At 34.2% G+C, this 25,038-nt stretch overlaps 3 protein-coding genes and 2 pseudogenes across 5 annotated transcripts; 4 read left to right on the forward strand and 1 right to left on the reverse strand.

Annotated features, from left to right (window-relative positions):
• The first annotated feature begins 537 nt into the window (after positions 1–537).
• Positions 538–4,365, forward strand: LOC120209126 (annotated as a pseudogene).
• Positions 4,366–4,487: 122 nt separating this feature from the next.
• On the reverse strand, positions 4,488–9,699 carry LOC120209125 (protein EMSY-LIKE 3-like). 3 transcript variants are annotated; one of them, XM_039208190.1, is made up of 11 exons: positions 9,279–9,699; positions 8,283–8,384; positions 7,612–7,844; positions 7,421–7,530; positions 7,059–7,296; positions 6,756–6,950; positions 6,610–6,678; positions 5,609–5,851; positions 5,450–5,518; positions 5,311–5,374; positions 4,488–4,939 (listed from the first exon to the last, which is right to left on the reverse strand). In XM_039208190.1, the coding sequence occupies exons 2-11, from the start codon at positions 8,308–8,310 to the stop codon at positions 4,821–4,823; spliced, it is 1,368 nt and encodes a 455-aa protein (XP_039064121.1). In that variant the 5' UTR covers positions 8,311–8,384; positions 9,279–9,699; the 3' UTR covers positions 4,488–4,820. The 3 variants fall into 3 exon arrangements, with proteins under 3 accessions (XP_039064121.1, XP_039064120.1, XP_039064122.1); XM_039208189.1 differs by having other exon boundaries at positions 8,283–8,387; XM_039208191.1 differs by having other exon boundaries at positions 7,612–7,807; positions 8,283–8,387; positions 9,279–9,698.
• Positions 9,700–11,491: 1,792 nt separating this feature from the next.
• LOC120209127 (protein adenylyltransferase SelO-like) lies at positions 11,492–14,836 on the forward strand. The gene is made up of 8 exons (XM_039208192.1): positions 11,492–11,856; positions 11,996–12,105; positions 12,836–12,892; positions 12,992–13,291; positions 13,368–13,615; positions 13,752–14,058; positions 14,146–14,419; positions 14,512–14,836. Exons 1-8 carry the CDS (start codon positions 11,503–11,505, stop codon positions 14,764–14,766), a joined length of 1,905 nt encoding a protein of 634 aa, XP_039064123.1. The 5' UTR covers positions 11,492–11,502; the 3' UTR covers positions 14,767–14,836.
• A 1,311-nt stretch (positions 14,837–16,147) lies between these two features.
• On the forward strand, positions 16,148–17,533 carry LOC120209083 (G-type lectin S-receptor-like serine/threonine-protein kinase LECRK2). Its single transcript, XM_039208150.1, has one exon. The coding sequence runs from the start codon at positions 16,148–16,150 to the stop codon at positions 17,531–17,533; it is 1,386 nt and encodes a 461-aa protein (XP_039064081.1).
• A 2,501-nt stretch (positions 17,534–20,034) lies between these two features.
• On the forward strand, positions 20,035–24,572 carry LOC120209128 (annotated as a pseudogene).
• The last annotated feature ends 466 nt before the right edge of the window (positions 24,573–25,038 follow it).

Here is a 25,038-nt window from a genome sequence, read left to right on the forward strand (position 1 = left end):
TACCACCAGCAACCTTCCCTTCAAATACAGCAATCTGATAAGCCCAACATCTCTTCCTTTGCCAACCTACAAATTCAAGTCAATAACTCACATCTCAGTGCTGTGTAAATTGAAAATAAGATATGATATAGAATTAGTATTCTAAAACCCAAAACAGCAAGAAATAATCCAAATTATAAAATATCAAAATCAAATGCTAAAATACCCAAAAAAAAAATATATAAAAAGATCATAAATCCAAGAACACCCAGCTAAAATGGCATCCATCCTAACAACCTTGCGAACCTAATAAGATGCGAAAAAGAGAAATATAATCCCAAGGCCCTAATACTAGGAAAAGAAATAATACTAATTAATATTAAAAAGAGAAACCTAGCCAAGCACTGAAGGAGCTGCTTGCTACGCCTACCAGCAAAATCTGAGCTGAATCTTTTTTTCCGTTGCCGTATATAATCGTTTTATTGATTTGCTTTTAGCTTTGGCTTTGGATTTTCCGTCGACACTTTGAACAAGAACACTACCCCTTTACAAAATCCCTTGTTCTTATCAAACTTCCTCTAGATTTCTTCTCCTTTTGTTTTTCTTCTCTCCATTCTCCACATTGCCTCTCTCTGCCTCTCAAAGGTTTGTATCTTTCACTTTCATCTACTTTTATGCTCTATATCGCAACGGCTACTCCATACTCAAAATTTGGAAGCTTTCATAATCGATGGATAGATGAACATTTTAGTTTAGTTGATAAGAGCAAAATGAAATATGTTCTTAAAGCGTGATATCTGCTATTATACATACTCTGTATGTGTTTGTTTTGAGAAAGTCCTGATTCGTTTTTTTTTCTTTGTGCAGAATTTTAGTTTCTGCTGTGAAATATCAGTTTTTGCAAATGGCGTCAACAGCAGTTTCCGGCCTGCCACTAGCTTCGGCAAGACCCTGCATTGCATCTTCTAGCAGGGTATTTAAGGCAGGTGCTGCCACTCTAGATGTCAATTCCAAAGCTGTGCCATGGACTAAGTTAGCAAGTGCTCGCAATTTATCACAATCTTTAGAGCCTTTCCGGTGTGATTTTGCATCATCTTCAGTGAAGTTTAAGAAGGTTGTGACAAAGGCAATGTCTGAATCTAGTGAGAATAAGCCTGTTTCTGGGTTGCCAATTGACTTGAAAGGTTTGACTTGCTATTTGTAATACTTCTTCCCTGTGTGATTTCCTTAAACTGATCCTACACATGCCTCCTTTAGTAGAAAAATACTTAGAAAGAAAAAAGAGGATCTGTCTCTTACATTCTCTCCTTGACCTTTTTTTTTTTGTCATTGGGAGTTTTCATTAAGATGTAAAGCTGCCTACCAAACTGGAAGGCTTCTGTCCAAATGAATTCCAAGAAGCTATTTTAGTTCCGTAATAGTTTACGACATTCTTATTAAACATTAGGAATGCTGTTTTATGCAGGTAAGAGGGCATTTATTGCTGGTGTAGCTGATGACAATGGATATGGTTGGGCAATAGCGAAATCTCTTGCTGCTGCGGGTGCAGAAATTCTAGTTGGTACATAGGTGACTGTAAGTAATTTAGATCTTTGTAGACCTTATCTAAGCTTTTGTATGTCTTGACAAAAATGTAGCATGCTGACAAAAAAGTTGCCATTGTAGGCTTTGAACATATTTGAAACCAGCTTGCGACATTGAAAGTTTGATGAATCACGAGTGTAAGAGCTGGTTATATTTTGCAACATATTGGATACTTACTTGAATTAATGGTTTTTTTTTCTAACAGACGTTGATATTTCAGATTGCCCGATGGCTCTTTAATGGGGATTACCAAAGTATATCCCCTAGATGCAGTCTTTGACGACCCTGATGATGTACCCGAAGATGTAAGGGATAAGTTTATGACACTTTAGAGAATATAAATGTTGATAAGTTCAAATATCCTTATACATCTTTTTGTCTTGGTTATTACGTGCTGATAAAATCAAATAAGTGATATGCAGGATCTTCAAATTGGACTGTCAAGGTATGTACCAAAATACTTTCCGTAAGAGCATGTCTAGGGGCTATTAGAGTTTAGACCCCAAAATTTTATTTTGGTAGTAGGCTTGAGCTCACATTCGGACCAACTATTGCCACCTAGCGGCATAGAAAATTTTAGGATTTCTGGTCCCTTTCTATATATACTTTTGTATACTTATCAGATGAGATTTATCAGCATGTTATGTTAATTCTTATGTGTTGCAGGAAGTTGCAGAATCCGTTAAACAGAACTTTGGCAGCATTGACATTCTTGTGCATTCACTGGCTAACGGACCAGAGGTACTTGAGTTTTTAGCCTCTCAATGTTTAATTGGTTTCATCTTTATTCTTAAGTAACAATTTCTTCTTCACAGGTTAGCAAACCTCTGTTGGAGACATCTCGTAATGGATATCTTGCAGCTTTATCTGCTTCTAGTTACTCTTACGTTTCTTTACTCAAGCATTTTGTCCCATTGATGAATCCAGGCATGTCTTCTTGTGGGTTCTAGTTTATCATTAAGTTCACTTTACATCTTATGCTGCTTTGTTGTCAAATAGACGACTCAGTGCTTGGTATGTATTTCTGAAACAACCTTACTGCTGATGCAGGAGGCTCTTCACTTTCTCTTACATACATTGCTTCCGAATGAATAATACCTGGGTATGTTTGCTATGCTTTGTTTTCTTATTGTTCTGGAAGTCTAAAACAATGTGAATATGTGATAATGCACAGATATGGTGGAGGTATGAGTTCTGCTAAAGCCGCACTAGAAAGTGATACAAGAGTGAGTTCCTTAAGTTGTCTGCATGTTAAAATTATTTTATTTTTTGTTCTCCAGAATTTGGCATATTTATGCATTTCTCTATTCGTTTTCAGGTACTTGCTTTTGAAGCAGGAAGAAAACACAAAATTAGGGTCAACACAATATCTGCCGGTATGAAATTGCCATTGCTCACATCTTTAATCAACATTTTTAATATCATAACATAACCTTAAAATTGCTGCCTTTTACTGATCCATGACTTGCAATTCCAATGCTTTCTCTCGGATGTTGCCATGAGATAATTTGGTACTTCAAATATTTTGACAGAATAAAATGTTTTGATGACGTTTGATCATCCTCTTTACGAAAAATTATTATATGAACTTGCCTCACCACGTCATCCATGATTCCAACCAATAAAAACCATCCATTTTACCTTTTTCCCTCCATGTCATCAACTTTCCAAGGATGAATATTCACTTTTCTTCTCCATGTAAACATGAATGGGTGGTTACTTTGAAGTTCATTTTAAGTGGATTGATGACATGGATGAAAAATGGTGAAGTAGGAGGCTTTTACTAATTGGGACCATGGATGATGTAATGAAGGCCCGTGAAATAATTTCTCCCTTTATACACCTTGTTCTATCTCATAAGTGTGGCATTAGCGTATTTGCAAACTACATGGCCGATGCCAATTTCTGTTGAAGTAAATTAATGATGCCCATGTCAAGAAGGGATAAAGAGGATGAATAGGTATCCAAGGAAATCTCCATATGTAGTTTCTCACTGAGGGATAGTTGACGGAAATAATTTTGGCGGACAGCCTCGAATCGTGCTTAGGAATTAACTAGCCTAGTCATTAAACTTCGTAAGTCAAATTATTCATTGCCTTTCCTTGAACTTTTGTGCATTTTGCCACATCCGTTTGCCCGGTACGTAAAACGTAGGTAAAAAACAAAGGTTATTTGGATTTGAGAAATCCTTGGAGAGTGTTCCTTTTGAATCTTACCCTCGCTGTAATCTGTAAGTTTCCTTCCAGGTCCACTAAGAAGTGCTGCAAAAGCTATTGGATTTATTGATACAATGATCGAATATTCAATTGCCAACGCACCTCTACGAAAAGAACTATCAGCAGGTTATTTGGTGCAACTATAAAATTTTCTACTGTTACAAATTTTTTTCTTGATTGCTGAAATAAAGAAATTGATGATGAAACAGATGAGGTTGGTAATGCTGCTGCCTTGTCATCGCCTTTGGCCTCTGCTATCACCGGTGCAGTCATATATGTCGATAATGGCCTGAATGTGATGGGTATTGGAGTTGACAGTCCCATATTTAAAGACCTCAACATGCATTAGGACTAGCTGCCAGGGGACAGATAACAAACTCAGCTGAATGTTCAATGTAGGACGTTTGCTGCTGGTACCTTACTGGTCTATGACATTTTGATCAGGACCCCATTTTGCCATGAGAATACTTTTCTTTCATTTAGACTCTTCAAGTGTTTTGTTGATAGACTTTCTTAGTATAACTGAGTTTTATCACGTTAGTGTGCTGCCAAAGATTGAACTTTCTTGCGTGGACAAGTTCCATTAATAATTTGATTTGCTTTATCACTGTGTTTTCAGCTTATGCCGGATTTTACATGTATCTGTAATTTGCACGAAGTTGGACCACTCTTCTCATGGATCCTCCTTTACCTAAAACCGGGATAAAATGATAACAAAATACATATTTATAAACTTCTAAATGGTCAGATATATGGGAACTAGCATCTAAAAGATTCATAATACAAGCATTTTCCTACCTTAGATTTTAAATTAAAGTTACAATAAAGCTAAATCCAGCGAGCCAGATAACTAAAAAGTTAAGTCATTTACTTTACCTTGTAGAAGGTCAAAGGGATTAAATAGGATACAAGCACTGAAAGTGGGCAATGCTGGTGCTGCTGCTGCTGTTGCTACTGCTACTGGATATACAAAAGCTGTGGTTAAAATCCCAGGTCGTTGACCAACCAATCTTGCTTTGCTGAGTATCGCTCGTTGGTCGGTCATTTATTGCCATCAGACCCTTCGTTCATCCTACCTTCACCCATCTCATCATACTGCTGTTTTTTCCATGCTCTTTCTTGATCCATTGATTGCCCTTGAGAGAATCGGTGCTCTCCATCTGTTTTTAAGCCAAACAGACAAATAAATAAAAATAACGAATGCCCTGCTTTCTTCACATGGCTTTAAATATGTCAATCACAATTTTTCCCGATGTTGAAGTTACAGGAACAGAAATAAATTGAAAAGTCAATAATGAGAGACTTAAGACAGAAGCTATGAACTACATGATGTATCCCTGTTTGAAATTTGTATCACTGCATTAATTATTATGAGAATAGAAATGAGGAGAAAAACAATATTTGAGTGGAAATTTGTCTTAGGCACAGGCAAATTGAGCATCCAAAAGCTACAACCGTATTATACAATAGATGATGATGCATCCTTATTTTTACTATTATCATATCATAACTATATGTAATTAGTTATTACCACTGTCATTGTCAGATGCATCTTCAAGCCTCGCAATTGCATTAACTAGGGCTTGTTCATGCTCCTACAATGACAAAATATCCATCAAGATTGCTGTAACAGCTTATGCAGAGCAAGACCAAAAATTGACAATGCTTACTTTCAGCACTTTCTTTGCTTTCTCAATCTCTATAGGATCAGGATGGCTTGCACCAAAAACTTTTTCCACCTGTTGAAATTTACACACAATTAAGAATAAAAAGATACACACCACATGAGACAATTGCAGTCTATAGATGATCTCCAATAGTAACTATACCTCCTTAATTAGAGTATCTGTATGAAGTATCTCAATATCACCCAGAGCCTTTTTCCCAACGCCATTTTGCTTAGAAGGAAAATCTTTTTTGGCACCCTTTGAATTCCCCCTACTTCTTCCTGCTCCAGCTACCCCACCACCACGAGCCGTGGACTTCTTAGCTCCTTGGCCTGGTCCTGGACGACCGCCTCTACGAGTTATTCCAGGATCTTCACCTTCCCATCTAATATCTTCAGGAGATATCTACCATTATACATATAACAAATCAATGGATGGAAGAAAAGCATAACCCAAAGAACTTTTCTAATAATGTACTGTATGATTGACAAATGACGGGGAAAATAGAATACCAATTTTAGTCTCTAATTGCTCCACATGCATCAAGTGATAAAAAGTATGAACAGATGGTAAAAGACATCATAGGAAGTAACAAAAAACAATGAGACGTTATAATTATCAGAATTATGACTCCAGCACGCAATAGTACAAGCCTAAGACAATGTTATTACCATGTTCATAGATACAACAGTTCCAAAACATGGACCCTATCTTATAAATGTAATGCACAACCATTAATTGGGACCAAACTGTGAAGATATGCAGAAGGTTGATGAAAAAGGGCGGAGATTTAACTTCAATATAGTTATTTATTTGGAGGTTGGAACAATAACTTTGACATTTACTGCTGAATTACATGATCCACGTTCACATTAGTAGATAATAGATATAACAAAATACATGCAATGGTAACTTGCAAACCTCCTAAATTTACAATTCCAGACATAAACTGGTTGCAAATTTCATGAAAATCATATTGATCATTGGCTATGCTTAACAATACACTAGAACTCTACAAGATATAAACCATGGCTCAGGAAACGTGCAACGAGCTTAAAAGTTGATTTGTTTAAAAAGATACTTAACATACTAACTGAAGGCAAATCAGTTCATAAAAGCTACACTGTATTGTATGTAAGAGCATAAAGATACAACAATTCTACCTCTTTGAGATTGACCCATTCCCAGGTTTCATTTGCCGTATTAATATCATAAACCAAAGCATGCAGCCCCTGTCAATATTGAGACATAAGATTACAAAGAGCTCCATTAATTAACAGCTTAAAGTATTATTAAAAGTGAAGTATACCTCAACTCGGTTATAGTCTGTTATAACAGCCTCATAGAAATGGTTATCTTCAGGCCACCTGGTCCAAACTTTCCTTCCAATTAGCGGATCATATGGTGCTGCTTCAGCAGTTTCATTTGTTGCAAAAGCTCCTGAAGAAGAACGATTTGGAGCCTGGGGCCTTCCAGGAAGACCAGTGGAAGGGTACTGTGTCGACTTCAATGAGGATGCACCAAAAGATACATAATCAGTAAGTGATAAAAACAGAATATGCATCTCTCAATCATTAACATTTCTTATGTCACTTGAAACCATTTAACTCACTGATTTTGACTTCTTGTTCTTTGCTCCTGGGGGAGGACCACGTCTCATGGCCGATGAAGATGGTTGCATAGATGGATGCAATGCAGGAGAAGGTCCACCCATAGATAATGAAGCTACAGACTGTGACGTTTTTTGCTTCTTGCGCGATCCTGATACACTTGGACTAGGTAAAGGGTCATGAATAGGTTTACTGGTACTGAGCATTCCAGGCTGGAGCCCACTCATCGTTCTCCATTCCCTAACAGTAATGATTGGTCATAGTTCCCATCACAATTCAGAGATAACCAGAAATCAGTAATAAGAGATAACCAGAAATCAGTAATAAAAGCTAACCAGAAGAGCATGACATTGGTATAATCAACCTTATCCTACGAATCATGTCATTGGCATTAACCCTCAATAGAAGCTCCCTATGTTCCTCGTCAGATACTCTCAACTCCTTTCTGAGTTCAGTAATTAAACTTTCCTTCTCCTGAGAGAGATAATATATTAAGTTTATAGCTTTAAAACCTATGAAATAATCTTAACTGTCACAAAATATTGAACAATTTACCCAAGTTAAAGCATCTGATTGAGCTTTAAAGGCCGTTAAAACCGAACAGTATGCTTCCTGCTCAATGAGATGGATTTGTGTTTCCATGTCACCATGCATTCGAGGCAAATGTGCAGAACCTGCAACTGCTGATCTTCCATTTCCAGCAGCTGCTGATCTTCCATTTCCAGCAGCAGAGCGACCCCCTCTTTGAAACCTATTTTGATGTGAAGGAGGGAGGTCATCATCTGTTCCTGAAGTTGTGTAAGCTCATAAAGATTCATTATTTAAGTTTATAGGATGTCACAATATCTATGGAAGGTTCACAAAGAGTAATGTACCTATTATTTAAGTTTGGAAGGGTTCATAAAGTTACAAGCAATTAAATTGTTTCTTGAAATTGCTCATTAGTGAACATTTCAGAAGACTTCAAACAATGTCAAAATTGCAACATTGACAAAGAGAAACAGGTGAGCAAGAAAAAGTGAGTTCCAATCTATGGCGAATACAAGCTACTATTAGATTGAAAAACATGTTTCATGAACCCTAGATACTCAAGATTTGCCAAGGAAAGCCAGATAACTTTTGTGCCAATTAACCAAGCTAAATAAACCAAGTTCTTTTCATCTCAAAAAAATCAGATCACAACAAAAATAAAGATAAACTGAAACAAAACTGAGAACTCAACTCACCGCTGCTATCAGAAAGCGCATAGTCCATGACAGCTCCTTCAAATTTCAACTTTCACTAATGCTGTGAAAACACTTTGATCCAATAGAAGAACCACAATCGAGCTACTAAATGTTGAGAAAGACAAGTACAAATACCAGGAAACAATCAACAAAAAAATAAAATAGTCATAAATTCAGCCAAATTAGAACATCAATCAACTAAACTCACTACAAACATCATCCAGATTTTTTGTGCTACAAGACATGGCAACTGTTGATTATACCCTAGCTGAATGCATGTTCCTTATAGTATGCCTTCAAAATATTATGCTTACAAATTATAATTGAACTTTTTTACTTCAAAGTTCAAACTAGCTATGAAAACAGTGCAAATATAAAGCAAGTGGTGGTACTTTTGGCATTTTACAATTTAAAATCTGTGAGGTTTCAGGCTTAAGGAGTTTGCCTTCGTTAATACTCCTTAATTATGCATCAAATGCCATATCATAGAGGTGTCAATTAGTTACCTTCGGACATGGAAGCAAATAATAGCTAGAAACATTACCAATTAACTCTTTTAGAACAATAAATAAATTATTTTCTACATTGGCATATAGATATTATGTTAAGATTGGAATTGTAATTTGGCCATTAGACAACTTTTAAGTACATTGATGATTTTGCATTTTTATTATTTACTTATACTCTATTGCAACTTGCTTTTCATGAAGCAGGAAGCAAATAGCCAACAACCAAACAAATAAGAATTCAAGCAAATTCGTTGAGAAAATAAATCCTAATACGAAAAGTACGATATTAACGAAGGCGGCAATTCAAAGATACAAATTTTCAACTCTAATCAAGCTTCACAATTATTTAACCAGTCTCGCCGCTATAGTACTAAACATGATAAAAAAAATCAATTTATGCTAAGTTCATATAAAACAAACCCTAAATTCACGAAAACTACGCTCCTATAGTTATTCCGAAGAAAAACACAAAATTTTAGAGGCTCACCTTTCCTTTCCAAAGCCCTCCAATTCAGAGAAAGGGAAAGCAAAACATTTCACCCAAAATTCACTTCAAATAAGCTTCGAGAGCTATAAAATTCGATGAATCTCTTTTGAAAGCTAAACTCCGAGAAGCTCCGACGCTGTAAAAGACGAAACTTTCCCGGATAATTCCTTCGAATCCCAAGCAAAAAGAATATTTGAATCAAATAAGCTCCCAAAAAGTTGATACGTTTGCCGAACACGTTCCCTTTGGGACTCAATTCTGATACGAGATCTGAAATTCTGCCTAAATTTGAGAAACTATTGGGATTTCAAGGAATTAAGGATAGATTTGGTGATGAAAATTAGGGATGAGACTAGGGTTTAGAGAGTGAATTTTTGTTTGACGAAATTTAGTTTGGATTGCGAGAGAGATTTAGAGAGAGAAAACGCGGACTTGAAATCTATTTTTTTATTACTTTTCGTTTAGTTAATAGTTCATTTTGGGTTCCGCGCTTTACGACCAGATTGATGTCGTTGGATTAATATTGGATTAATACCAAAATAATAAATAAGTGTCTAAATTAATTTTTATCTCATAGATGTGTGTAACGTTATAAATGTTATCTATTTAGGTTTTTAGAAGTTAACGGTGTTCATTTCTAGAGTTAAGTGACATATGTTATAATCTGATAATTTTAAAATTTATTTTTTAAAATAAAATATTAAAAATAAAAACTAACTTTTTAATATTATAAAACAATCCTAAAATCTCAAACTTAAACCTTTATCTTTCACCACCTCTCTTTTCGACCACAACCATCACTACTGATGTAGTCCTTCTCATCTTCCTACTCATTACCATCATAATTTTCGTCAATTGATCGTTAGTATCGTGTGAGAATGAGATTTTAATCTTAGAGTTTGGACGGTTTAAAACGTTGATTCATCATCGATAGGTCGTCGATAGGTGGTATGTAGGGGGAGAGGAGGTCGAGTGGAACTTCATTGATTGCAAAAGGCAGCAATTGTAGTGGGTTTAGGTGTTGAAATGAGGTTTTCAAAGTTTTGGGTTTATTGTAAAATTTTAAAAAAAATTAAAAATTATCAGGTTGTGACTCGTGTCATTTAACAGGAAAATTAACATTGTTACCAACCCAGACACCTAAATAGGTAAGTTTGTAACATTAGGCACCTGGATGAGACGAAAATTAGTTTAGGCACTATTTGGAAAAATGTGTATTGTTTGGGCACTTATTTTGGTATTAAGCCATTAATATTTACAAATTTGGGTAAAATATACCACAAGTCAGTCTATTATTAGTTTGATTACAAAAGGACTATATATTTTCTAATAGTTATAATGTAGTCACTAAAGTAAAAAACATTACAAATAAATCATTGGATCATTAAATATTAGACTAAATAGGGACATGACATAATATAATACTTCATTCGTCATATAATATGTGTCATATATTGACTATATACATAATTTTAGGAGATATATTTGGTGAAAAAATTGATAAAATTATCTCTAAAAGATGATTGATCTATTTGTCGGGTTTGTTTTGATAGATTTAAAAGAGTAAGATATATAAAGGTAAAAAAGGAAATATAAGAGTTGCTTTTTGTTATTTTTTTAATATGACATTTTGAATTATACAATTTTAAAAATCAAAAGATACACGTTTAAAGGACGAAGGAAATAATAATGATAGTCCCACAAAACTTATATAATATTTCAATTCGGTTTTAATTTAAAATAATTTAATAAATTTTATCATTCAATATTTAAAGAATCTTTAATTTAACCATTGATATTATCCTAAATTGTTTTTTCATATTCCGTAAAAGTTGTAGGGTAAATTATGCATTTAATATCTAAACTATCAGTTTTATTCTTTTTTAGCACCTAAACTTTAATTTTTTTTAAAACATACCTAAAGTTTATTTTTATTTCATTTTAGTACCCGTTCAAAATTTAATGTTAAGTTTTGATTATTTTTTTAAAGTTTAGGTACTAGAACGAACCAAATCTGATATTTTGAACACTAAACGCATTAAATTTTTAACGATATACTAAAATATTATATATAATTTTAATTATATAGAATATAAAAGAAATAATGTAAATTGTAAGGTCCACACGTGTGAGAAAACTTGGTGTGATGGGAAGGTTGCGTTTATTCAACAGATTGACAATTCAGCCGATCTCTCTCTCAAATTTAATTAAAGAAAAAGAAAAAATGAGATTTAATTTCTCTCCAAAATCACCTCTTCTCGCACTTTCTTCTTCCTCTCTCACTTCCCCTTGCCTCCGTCCTTTCCTTCCCTCTTCCCTCAGATTCCCCTTTTACCCTTCCCTTGCATGCCGCGTGTCCACTGGCCGCAGCCTTCGCATGGACTCGTCTTCACCGGATCCCTCCTCCTCCCTCTCAGTCGACTCCGTCGCCGACGGTTTGAAAAATCAAAGCTTAAGTGAACACGATAGTAATAATAAGAAGAAATTTGTTAAATTGAGCCTCGAAGATCTTAATTGGGACCATTCATTCGTTAGAGAGCTACCGGGTGACCCTAGAAGCGATTCAATTCCACGTCAGGTTTAATTTATACCTTTATTATTCTTTTTTTTGAATTGAAATTTATTGAAATTATGTATATATATTATTTTTTTTACTATTATAATTTCAAAATACTAGCTTGGACTCGGATGTTTTTATATTTGATTTTTGTCTGTAGGTTTTCCACGCATGTTATACGAAAGTCTTGCCATCAGCTGAAGTAGAGAATCCGAAGCTTGTTGCCTGGTCAGATTCAATGGCTGAGTTGCTTGATTTGGACACTAAAGAGTAAGTCTTGCCTTTTGATTTCAGAACATATTGATGAAGGAATAATGATGGGCATGTAGGTAATCCGTATTCTGCATTTAGACGCTAGTGGTAATTTACAAAAAGGAAAAAAAAACAAACCTGAGAGACATTTTATTTTATCATGTCATGCCTAATTGCCTATTCCATGTATTAAAAGCCCTTGTCTGGCACTGCCTTTTCGTCTTGGTGAATACCATAATTACACGGATTCTGCATATGGGAACTTGGATTGTGTTTCATAGGAAGTTTAACTTTCAACATTTGTGTGAGAAAATTGAACAAGGGGAAGTGTGGGGAAATCCTGAGGTCAAATTTGTGAATATATCAGTGAAATCTCATGCCAATGATCTATTGAGATGTCATGCCAGTGGCTTCTTATCCTATTCTATATTTTTCGTCACCTCTAGTTTTCCAATTGAAGCATTTGAAAGTGAGTTTGATTAATTTCCACATATAGGATACATAATACTATGGAGAGGGATTGGAGTCGAAACTCCATTTTTCGTCACCTCTAGTTTTCCGCATATCGTCATTTATGCACTGAAATTACATGAACCATGATCATTGACTCATCAACTTTTTGCTGCAATACCTGATATATTATCCTATTAAGAAAAGTTCTCTGTAAGACTAATTCATTGCAGATAATCTTGAGAATCATATCTTTTGTCCAAGAGATTAACTATATAGGTCTTTATTCGAGTTGCAGATTTGAAAGACCAGATTTCCCCCTTAAATTTTCAGGGGCTTCTCCTTTGGCAGGAGCGTAAGTATTTTTTGAGTTTTCTTTTCTTTTTTGAGAATTACTACCAGCTTCTTTCTTAGCCATGCTCCATTCGTTCCTCACTGACATTCCCTATGACAGGGTGCCATATGCTCAATGCTATGGAGGACATCAGTTCGGCACATGGGCTGGTCAACTGGGTGACGGCCGTGCTATTACTCTTGGGGAGATTCTGAATTCAAAATTAGAAAGGTGGGAACTGCAGCTTAAAGGAGCTGGGAAGACACCATATAGTCGATTTGCAGATGGGCTTGCAGTTTTACGGAGTAGTATCCGTGAATTTCTTTGCAGTGAAGCAATGCATTTTCTAGGAATTCCAACTACCCGTGCTCTCTGTCTTGTGACTACAGGAAAATTTGTAACTCGAGATATGTTTTACGAGTATGTTCTTTTGATTTCTTTTATAAAGATAACCATAGGCTAACAAATTTTTAACTCTTTACATCTTTTACTGCAGTGGCAATCCAAAGGATGAGCCTGGTGCAGTTGTTTGTAGAGTTTCCCCGTCCTTTCTGCGGTTTGGTTCATACCAAATACATGCTTCCAGAGGAGGAGAGGACCTTGGTATTGTACGTTCTTTGGCAGACTATGCCATTAGACATCACTTCCCTCATATCGAGAACATGAGCAAAAGTGAGAGCTTGTCTTTGAGCCCTGGTGGCGATGATCAATCAGTTGTGGATTTGACTTCAAACAAGTATGCAGGTAAACACGATTCATTACAACATGTTGTATGAAGTTTGAATGGCATGGGAAAAGTGGATTTCGCACTATCAAAATTTGGATAGACTAAATACCTACTGGTAATAATCGTAATGTTTACTCCTTTGTTTATGTACAGCTTGGGTAGTGGAGATTGCTGAGCGGACTGCTTCTTTGGTTGCGAAATGGCAGGGAGTTGGCTTTACTCACGGTGTCCTGAACACAGACAACATGAGCATTTTGGGTCTCACCATTGATTATGGTCCTTTCGGATTTTTGGATGCTTTTGATCCGAGTTATACACCAAATACTACAGATCTTCCAGGGAGAAGATACTGTTTCGCAAATCAGCCTGATATTGGTTTATGGAATATTGCACAATTTGCCTCGACTTTGATGGCTGCAGACTTGATAAGTGATAAAGAAGCTAATTATGCCATGGAAAGGTATTTCGATCTGATTTGTGTACTCTTTTATTTGTAATAACACTAAAATATTCCGTGGTAGACTGTTAATGCATTGTCCTGCTACAGGTATGGGACAAAGTTTATGGATGAGTATCAAGCATTACTGAGCCGAAAACTTGGCCTCCAAAAATACAATAAACAGCTTGTTAATAAACTTCTTGGTAATTTGGCTGTTGATAAAGTGGATTACACAAACTTCTTTCGGGCACTTTCCAATATCAAAGCAGATCCCGGCATTCCAGTGGATGACCTGCTGGTGCCACTGAAGTCCGTTCTGCTAGACATTGGCAAGGAACGCAAGGAGGCTTGGACCGATTGGGTACAATCTTACATTCAAGAGGTACAATTGGTTTTTGGTCATTCGAATATGCACTTAATCAAGTGATAACCTTGATTATATCTGAAATCTCACAAGCCCTCTTTTCCCTGCAGCTTGTTGCAAGCGGCATCTCGGATGAGGAGAGGAAAGCTTCCATGGACTCGGTGAACCCTAAATATGTTCTCAGGAACTACCTTTGCCAGAGTGCTATTGATGCAGCTGAAATGGGCGATTTCGAAGAAGTCCGTAGGCTGCTTAAAGTAATGGAGCGGCCATATGACGAGCAACCGGGAATGGAAAAATACGCACGTTTGCCTCCAGCATGGGCTTATCGGCCAGGTGTGTGCATGCTATCCTGTTCCTCGTGAGTTTATCACTCAAGGTTATGCTATACAAAAATCAGAAATACCAAAAAAAAAATGATCGCGCTTCTGTATATATAATAGTGGAAAAGACTATTTTTATTTCCTTTTCCTCATAATAAGGTGTAGTAGTGCTGGTAGACCCTCGTTGGCTTATATATGTTGTATTTCTGCTTTGACTATACCATTTAATTCTGATATTTGTATCCCATTTGTTGTAATGCAATATTCGGGAAATAATAGTATAAAAGAAAAATAAAATATTAGGTAGCATTGAGTTGTTTTATGTAATATATATATATATATGATTTTATAGGGCATTGTTTGAACTTGAGTCTTTGTAGGTTTTATTTGGGTTGCATTTGAATCTAGCTTGTTCCCCGTTATGTCTGAATATTTATAAGTATTTAAACTAATAAAAAATCAAAATGATTATTAAATAATTGGGAGAATTTAAGTTCACCTTATCGATCGATCATCCATATTTATATATTTATAGGGTTTTTCTTTTTCTTAAAGAAACTTTTTTTAAAATTGAATAGTCCAACTCGTGTGAAATTGTCCATGTCTTCTTTTTGTTGCTGAATACGACTATAGGATAGAGTAAAATCGTAATTGATAATTTGAGAAAATAAAAATAAAGATTAAGAATAAATAAATTTTACGTGGAAAACTTCTAAATAATATAGAGAAAACAACAGGCAATGGTAGAAGAATTTCACTATGAGAAAATAAGAATTGCAATTTTTCTCGATCTAACAAGGAGAAAAAAATAACAATTCTCTATTAAAAAAAATAACAATTATTTTTGATAAAAAAGAGAACAATTTTCAATAAAATTATCTAATTTCTCTAGTATTAGAAGAAAGTTAGAATGATTTGAGATGATTTTAAAACTAAATGAACTAAGGTATTTATAATTAAAATTTAAAGACTGGTCTTATAAATATCCTACAATACAATGATTACATTACAATTATATCGTAAAACTTTTTCAACAAATGCTGCCATTAATTTCAACAATTTCTGCAGCTTGACCACTCACAAATTCGGTGCACCACAAATTCATCATTCGGTGCACAGTTTCAACACCCTCGTGTTTATATAATTGAGTAATATATATCGATTATAATGTCAATTTATACACACGTGTGTGTGTATAGATTCCCTTGTGTTTTTTTGTTGATCCATCAACGACGAGGACCTCAAAATTTGAAATAAGCGAGTGGTCTGAGTATGCCACCACTTCATCGAAAGGTTAAACACGTAAATAAATTGAAAATATTGGACTTTTCTTCCACAAATAAATGACAAAAATGAAGTCATTTCACTTTGACTTTGACTTTAAGCATAAGCTAAGTTTTTGTCTTCAAAGTCAGTCATTTCAATGGACACCCAACGAGCTCCTGCAATGTCTTTCCCTCTCTTTCCTCTCCTCTTCTCTCTAATTTTGCTGCCCTTCTTTAGCGACGCTCAAACCATCGTCGGAAATATAACAACCGGCGCTTCTCTTACCGCCGCCGAAAACAACTCCTCTTCTTGGATTTCACCTTCGGGCGATTTCGCCTTCGGTTTTCGCAAGTTAAACAACAGCCAAAACCTCTTCTTGCTCGCCATTTGGTACGACAAAATCCCAGAGAAAACTTTAGTTTGGTACGCCAACGGCGACAACCCGGCACCTCTTGGATCGAAATTACAACTTTACGCTGACAAAGGGCTTGTACTTAGTTCCCCACAAGGTGAACAGCTATGGAGTTCGGAGATCAGAGATGGAGCTCTCGTTAATGGCGGTTTGATGGATGGTAATGGGAATTTCATGGTTTTAGGAAGCAATTCCACGCTTTGGGAAAGCTTTAAATTTCCAGTTGATACTATTTTGCCGACGCAGATTTTGGATAAAGGAATGGTGGTTTCAGCTAAGCAATCGGAGACCAGTTTTGCCATGGGGAGATCTCGATTGGTGTTTCAATCTGATGGTAATCTTGTTTTAACGACAATAAACTTGCCCAGTGAACATCTTAACGAGCCTTATTATGCTACTGGTACGGCTGCTGGTGCTTCATCCAGTCCTGGTGTCCGGTTTGTTTTCAATGAATCAGGGTACTTGTTTGTTTCCCGAGAAAATGGAGAAATTTACCTTTTGACACAGAGAATACCAGCCTCGGCTAAAGACTTTTATTTCCGAGCAACCGTTGATTTCGACGGCGTATTTGCACTGTATTCGCATCCGAAATCGGCTTCGAATGGCAGTGATGCGAAGTGGACTAGTGTTTGGTTCGTGCCGGATAATATCTGCACGGCGAGTTTGGTCAGTGCGAGTAGTGGTGTGTGTGGTTTCAATAGTATTTGCAGTCTCGATGATGACGGAAGGCCGACTTGTGCGTGTCCGAAGGGATATTCGTTGATCGATCCGAACAACAAATACGGCGACTGTAGACCGAATTTTACTCTCAGCTGTGGTGATGAACAACCAGGAGTACCTGCTGAAGACTTGTATGACTTTGAAGTGCTTATAAATGTGGACTGGCCATTAGCTGATTATGCACTCTTGGAGCCTTTTACTGAAAATCAATGCCGAAATTCTTGCTTGCATGATTGTATGTGCTCCGTTGCCATCTTCAGGCTCGGCGATAAGTGTTGGAAGAAGAAGCTGCCATTGTCGAACGGACGAGTCGATCCTGGTCTTGACGGAGGAAAAGCTCTTCTCAAATTCCGGAAAGGCCCATACATTCCATGTCAAAGAAATAAGAACAAGAGAGATGGAACTGTTTGAAACACGGGTTTTTCATTTCTGCAACATCCTATGATTTCATGTCTGAATTATATTTGCCTGAAATAAGTTGGTTTCTTTGATTTTTAGATTTTTTCGATAAGCTTTCGTTGGTTTATTCGATTGGTTATATTCCAACCGAATTAATTAATTGATTTTTAATTAAATTAAGAGTGAATTGCATTATATATCCTCAAAGTATGACCTCGTTTTAAATTGGTTCCTAGACTTCAATATTCCAAATTTTATCCCTAACTTATGACTGTCATTTTAAATTAGCCTTTAAACTTTTGAGCATTTCAAATTCATCTTCAAACTATGACATTCATTCTAAATTAGTCTCTAAAATTTTTGGAACATTCTAATTTAATCCCAAATTATACGTATATATTGTCAATAAAATTGTTAGACCATATTATATTATTATATGTTTGAAAAAAAGCAAAATTTAGGTTAAATTATTGTTGAAATTAATTGTATATTTGGATGGAATTGTGATGAAATTGAAATGTCCAAAAGTTAAAGGATTAATTTAGAATTAAAGTCATAGTTTGGAATAAATTAGAATATTAAAAGTATAAAAATCAATTTAAAATAAAGATGATAATTTAGGGATATATATTATGCAATTTACTATTAAAATAATAAAATCTAAACTTATGTATATGCCTAAGTCTATATTCCTAATCCGGAGGAAGTGGAAAAGAAAACTTAAAAGACAAAAAAAAAAAAGGAGATTACTCTATTAGGTCTAGATGTCATCACCTAAAAGAATATGAGATTAAAAAAATATGAGCAACATGACCAATCGATCAAATGTACTTACTCACCTATTCAATATTCAAATACTCAATACTTATGTTTATAAAAAAAAAACCAATACTTATATAAAACCCAACCTTATTAAACTCAAAAATTAAATGATCTCAATAATAAGAAAAATTATTTTTTTTAAAGGTTTCGAGTTCAGACGACGTCTATAGAATTTGTACGTTCATTATATATTGACTAAAAAATTATAAATAAATAATATATTATAATCACATAATGTAATAAACAATTATATAAATTTACTGGTTAAGATTAATGTTAATATAATTATATTTATACTTATAATATATTTGTATACATTTTTTAACAATGACAATTGAATTTCATTGATAAAAACAACGTAAGAATTTAAAATTATAACGCATCCAAAGAGAAATTTGATTAATAATCACACAAAAATTAATACATAAAATAAAAATATTAAAATAAAAAATATGAAAAAAATGAAATATCCTACTGAGAATGACGTCCAACATCAAAAGAATACAATAACCTTTATAAAACTTATTACTTTTATCGCACGAGATATTTTATGAAGTGATAAAAGAGTGGTGAACGAACCAAACAATTTGTCATATTGCTTCACTATACAATTCTGATTATATCGACAAACAACATTTTACCAAAAAGGAGATACGCTAATAGGTGACCACCGACAAACTAATCAAAAAATAAATGTCGTGAGGATTTTTGTGCAAGTACCAACACGACTGCAGATGTATACGAAAAACTTATCAAAAGCCGTAAAAAACGTGTCACAAGTGCAGATAAAAACATATCACAAAAACAGAAAAAAATGCGCCACAAGAACATAGAAAAATGTGCCACAAGAACATAAATTCTTATTTAAAATGGAAAAACTCAATAAAAACAAAAGATATAATATGAAAAATAATAATTACCTACGATCAATAATTAATATTAAGATTGATACTGCTAAACAAAAAAGAAAAGAAAAGAAGAAAACAACACAAAAATATTGAATATGTTAGAAAGAAACAATGGATTTTTATATATTTTATATAAATCATAATTATTTTTTATAATATAATGTACTACAACAATTTTAAAAATTATATAAATTATTAATTTAATATGATTTTAAAATAATTAATTTATCATAAATAATAATCTTATATTAAATGTATTGTTAGATGATGAATATTACTTTAAAACATATACTACTTTTTAATCAATTAAGTTTATTAAAAAATATTATTATTTAATTTTATTTTACATGTTTCTTTTTTGAATAGATGACATATTTAGTTATTCAATTACCACTTTAGTTATATTTTGGTTATATAACTATTAATTTTTTAAGAACATATTTAAAGTTATATTTTGACCATTTATCGTTTAAAAAAGTAACGGTGAAGCCTACGTATTATCATAAGATAATGACATATTATCATTGAAAAATAAAAAAAAATTATCACATCAGTGGTTATATTTATTTTTTAATGATGTGTACTCAAAATAAATTAAAACGTAAAATTAAATATAATTTTTAAAAAAATTAAATAGCTAAAATAATTCTTTAATTTTATATAAATTTGACGATAAATAAAAATAAATCGATGAGATTGAGATTGACTCTCAATTATTTTTTTTGGTATATATATAAAACATCATATCGTTATCATGGCCAGAATTATGCTCTCTACTCACAATTGCATATATTAAAAAAACCATTGGTTGAAGCATGGAATAGACTGTAGAGCAGGAAAAATGGTGGTTTAAGCTTAACAAATACCATGACCCTTACCTAAATAGCTACCTATTTCTTCAACCTCTCCATCAATTCATCTCTTTCTTCTTCAGCAATTATTCCTTCTTTTTTCTTCGTTCATCCTGTTTTTTTTTTTTTTGGCGTTGGGTTTTGTCATTTTCAGTCCAAAATCCAAAACCCACCCATAATTATAAACCTCCAGCCTCAATATCGACTCCTTAGTTGTGGAACTTAATTTTAAAGAACGGGAATCGAGTGATAGGGAGAAACAAGCAAATTTTCCCCTCCATGGATTCTCAGGTTATGGTGGCGCTTGCTCTTTCTCTCGTCGGTGGATTCAGTACTTCTCTAGGTCAGTTTTCAGTCTTCTTCTTCATCCGTACTCCTCCATCCCCTATTTTTATTATAAGCTGTTTTTGATTAGTAAACCTTAATTGTTTCATTTTTATGTATGTTGTTATGGGTGTGTTTTCTTCTGCTTATTTTTGGGTAAATTTCTTCCATGTGAAAATTGAGACAGTCTTCACTTTTTGAAGTGTATTTATCACAGCTACTGCTAAAGTTATTTAATCATTGTCTCTTGGATTTTATCTATACACATGTTATGGGCCTGTGCTGAAGTTACAATCATTCGAAATCATAATATGAATTACCATTGCTGGCATTTGGTATCATGCTAAGAAGAATTTCCAATTTTAATAGTAATTTATATAAAGTTTTAAATCCCAAACAGCCATGGTTTTGTATAAAGTTATACATATATGTTTGAGAAAAATGAAGCTGGAGTCCGTTTCTTTTTATGTTATATATTCATAGAGATTTCGAAAGCTACATTTTCTGGTCTCGGTGTCATATGATGAGAAAGAATGTTAGAGACCATAAACCCTGTCTATTGCAAGGAACTCTTGCTGTCTTGTGTTAAATGGAGAAAGTTAAATAGATAACTGATTGTGGTTACATGTGACATTAACCTCTAGCCTTTGTAGTTAGTTGCCTGTCCAGATTTAATGCCTCTGATATCGTATAGAAAACGAGGTAGCTTGTTGTGCTCAACTGCTGTTTTTGGTTAGAAAGTATTGGAATGATTTTTGCTTCAAATAGTTATGCAGCCATTGCATCTCTGCTACCCCTTTTGTCACTACCGGTTTCACCAATGGCTTTGATTTTATTGTCGTAGGTAGTCCTAAATTGCATCTCTGCAATTTATTCTAACGGCTTGTCTTCCTGTTTGGATCAGGTGCTTTTTTCGTAATTCTTAGTCAAGCTCCCAATTTGAAAATGCTTGGGCTTTTACAGGTAATGCTACAAGTTCTGGTCCCAAAGAAGGAATATGAAACCCTTCATCCAAATATCAGTTAGTGACATTTTTCTAATAGTTATTAATGCTAAAATTTCTAATTGTTAAATTTCAATGGTTGAATTCTTTGAGTACTAACTTTTGCATAATGCTAACAATTAAATACTGAATGTATTTTTCTGTTCTTTTTTCTTCAAAATAGATTGATGCTCTTTTTAAAGATTTTATGATTAACAAGATACTTTTACTATTAAAAGTTCTAAAATAGTATCGTCCGGATACATTAATTGTCCTAGCTATGTATCATTTTCAATAAAATAAAGTGATTTCCGAAATAACTTAACCAAACTCACTGAGGGGGGGAAAACGCATCTTATTTAGCAAAGAATTAGTTGTTAAAATGGAGAGTAGACATGAATATTTCTTTGCTTATCTGCCTTTTTCTTCCCCATTTGTCTTTGTAAGCTTTATTTTCTCAAAGTTATTAAAATGTTATCTAGTTTATATTTATTTAGTCCAAGGATGGTTGGTGACATTTTAAAGAAATAGATAGATTATATGCTGATATTATCTAATGCAATGGTGTTTCTTTCATGCAGGGTTTTGCTGCAGGTCTAATGTTGAGCATATCTTTCCTTGATTTAGCTCATAATGCAATGAACTCAATTGGGTTCTTGAAAGGCAACCTCTGGGTTAGCTATATCTTATCAGTTTCATTCTAATTGTCATTTATGTTTTCTCGTTATCTAATATTTCTTTATGCAACAATGCAGTTTTTCGCTGGTGTCATCTTCTTTGCTGTGGTTGCCAATTTTATACCCTAGCCAACTCTACCTCATGGTTCTGAGGTGAAAGGCAAAAAGGTTTGGATGATTTTTATGTGTTATCTTACTGAATGATTTTTAATTTTTTTTTAATGCTATGCATCTTTATCTATACCAAAAAAAATATCAAAATATTCATCGACTGTTTGATAATGCATTGGAGAACAGAAAAGTGGCAATGAAGGGGGCAAGGATATGATGAAAAAGCATCGGCGCCAGGTTTTTTTTAGTGGAATTATTACAGCGATAGGTAAAGCTGTCTTGTAGTTGAATTTGGTTCTAATTTTTAGGCTATTTGGTTTGAACTTTTTGGAAAATTTTAGTATTTTTGAATATTTGGTTGAACTCTTTGCAAAAAAAAAAAGAAAGGAAAAAGCTTGGGTTATCAGTTTGATTGACTGAGTTTTTCTTTTATGAATGACAGGCATAAGCTTGCACAATTTTCCGGAGGGAATGGCAGTTTTCCTTGGTTCCATGAAGGTGGGCAGTCCCAACCTGCATTATCATGAAAACAATCATTGTTTTCAAATAGGTGGTAACGATGATTGTTTTCATAATAATGCACCTTTATTATTTGATGATTTTTCAATGATTCTAGATTATTGATGTTCCAAGGATGATGATCGAACAATTCTTTATTTTAGATTTCATTTATAGCAATTAAGAACAACTACTCCTTCACTTCCTCTCTTTCTCTTTGGGACTGGGTCGGTTCTTAAGCCTATAAAGCCTTTGAACTTAAATGTCTTACTGAGTCCCCTCAATGTTTTTATACGTATGCTAATGATATCTTTTTCTTGCCTAATATTTGTCATATAGGGCCTTCGTGTTGGTCTTAATTTGGCTTTGGCCATTGCTTTGCACAACATCCCAGAGGTACATATTCTTTAATCCGGTAATTTTGAAGCCAACCTTGAAAGCAACCCACTTACGAGGTTGGCTCACAGTTTAACTAGTTCAAAAATAATCAAAGTAATATATATATATACATATATCAAATTTAGTATTTTATGATAACAATGAGCATTTTGGTTGATTCATAATTGTATTACGACGGACTTATCAACTACCAAAGTGAGGTTTATATCTCATAACTGATAGATAGATAAATTTCTTAAAATTGTGTTCATTTTATAGGGTGTTGCTGTCGCTCTTCCAGTTTACTTTGCTACGCAAAGGTGAGAATTTTTATTGAGACACTGGTCAATTCGGCTTCCTGTAAGACAGTGTCCATTGGACAATCACATGGTGTGGGCACAAACCATTGTCATTTTTAACTACGCAAATGAACTAGAACTTTTTGGTGAAACTGGTAACTGGTTTGTTTGTATTATTCTTCAGCAAGTGGCAGGCATTCAAATTGGCAACGCTCTCTGGTTTTGCAGAGCCACTTGGTGTCGTAATTGTCGGTAAGCGGACTGCTTTTTCACAAAGTACAGAAAAAAGATGAAAATAATGTTAAATAATTAAAGTAAAACATAAAATCTAAGATGCTTTTATTCTAAATGCATTTAATGTTTATATTCTAATGGAAATGTAAACGTTCGTTATAGTTGCATTTAGGTTTGAATATAACCTATACTGTTGTAGTTCACGGGGTATTCAGAGCTTATTTGCTTTCAAGATAATCTTCTCAATCGATGTCAGATTACCTAACCTTGTTTATTTGTCTTTTTCTTGTATCACAGCTTATCTGTTTCCGAGCAGCTCAAGCCCCGAAATTCTTGAGGGCTTGTTAGGATCAGGTTTGTAGTACGGTTGATCACTCATATTGGATCTGATTCCGGAAAAAAGAATCTAGTTTCCCATGCTCTATGTTATCATCTAATGAAAATCCCTATACTCTAAATCTATGTCAAAATTTCAGTTGGTGGGATGATGGCCTTCCTAATATTACACAAAATGCTGCCATTGGCCTTCGATTACGCAGGGCAGAAACAAGCTGTCAAGGCTGTTTTCTTCGGAATGGCATTCATGTCTGCAAGGTAATGAAAATTATAGCAGAAGAATTTTCTGGAGGTTCGAAAGTTTCTAATTTTCACTTCTTAGCTCATATAGACAGATATATGCGGTTCGATCCTCGTTATCACATCGAAGGGTTAATGATGCTTTGCAAGATTATATTTTCCGGTTAGTTTCGAACTTTAACATTATCTCTTCTACGGTTTTTGTGCAGCCTGTACTTCCTCGAACTAAGCTTACCCAAGGAGGCGAACTCGTAGCCTGTTTCCATGAACCTATCAACAAAATTGTTGTAAAATTCCATGTCTTGTTTTGCAGACTGTATTCATTGCTTTCTCTGATCTTTTAGCCACTCTGGAAGATCTCAGAAAGCCCCCCAAATTGCAATGTACATCATATCAAATTGTTCCTTTTAACAATTGAAATGAAAAAAGAAAAAAGAAACCATCTATTTGCTAGGCATGGCTCTTTGAAGTCGTTAAATAGGGATGTTAAATAGGGATGACAATGAGACGGGACAAGGAAATTATAAATGAGGAAAATTGTGTCGAGAGTATCAACATCATAATAAATAAGGATGAAAATTCAATTAGAATCTGATGGGTTTTAACTCGATTCAGTTCTATAGAATTGATTTGCTTTCCAAAAACTTGAATTCGAGTTTAGTTGGATATTTCTAAAGAGAAGATCAAATCAAGTTTGGGTTAAAATTGAAAAATATTCTACCTAACTCTAGGTTAATATTAGTATTGATATTTATATGTTCAAGGATAATTATTATAATATTCTTATTTTCTTTTCTTTTGAATTAAGTTCTTATTTTACGTAATAAAAAAATTATATATCTATTTATATCGAGTTA

Source organism: Hibiscus syriacus, unplaced genomic scaffold (genome assembly GCF_006381635.1).
Source record: "Hibiscus syriacus cultivar Baekdansim isolate YM2019G1 unplaced genomic scaffold, ASM638163v2 tig00018093_pilon, whole genome shotgun sequence".
Classification (NCBI taxonomy): Eukaryota; Viridiplantae; Streptophyta; class Magnoliopsida; order Malvales; family Malvaceae; genus Hibiscus; species Hibiscus syriacus.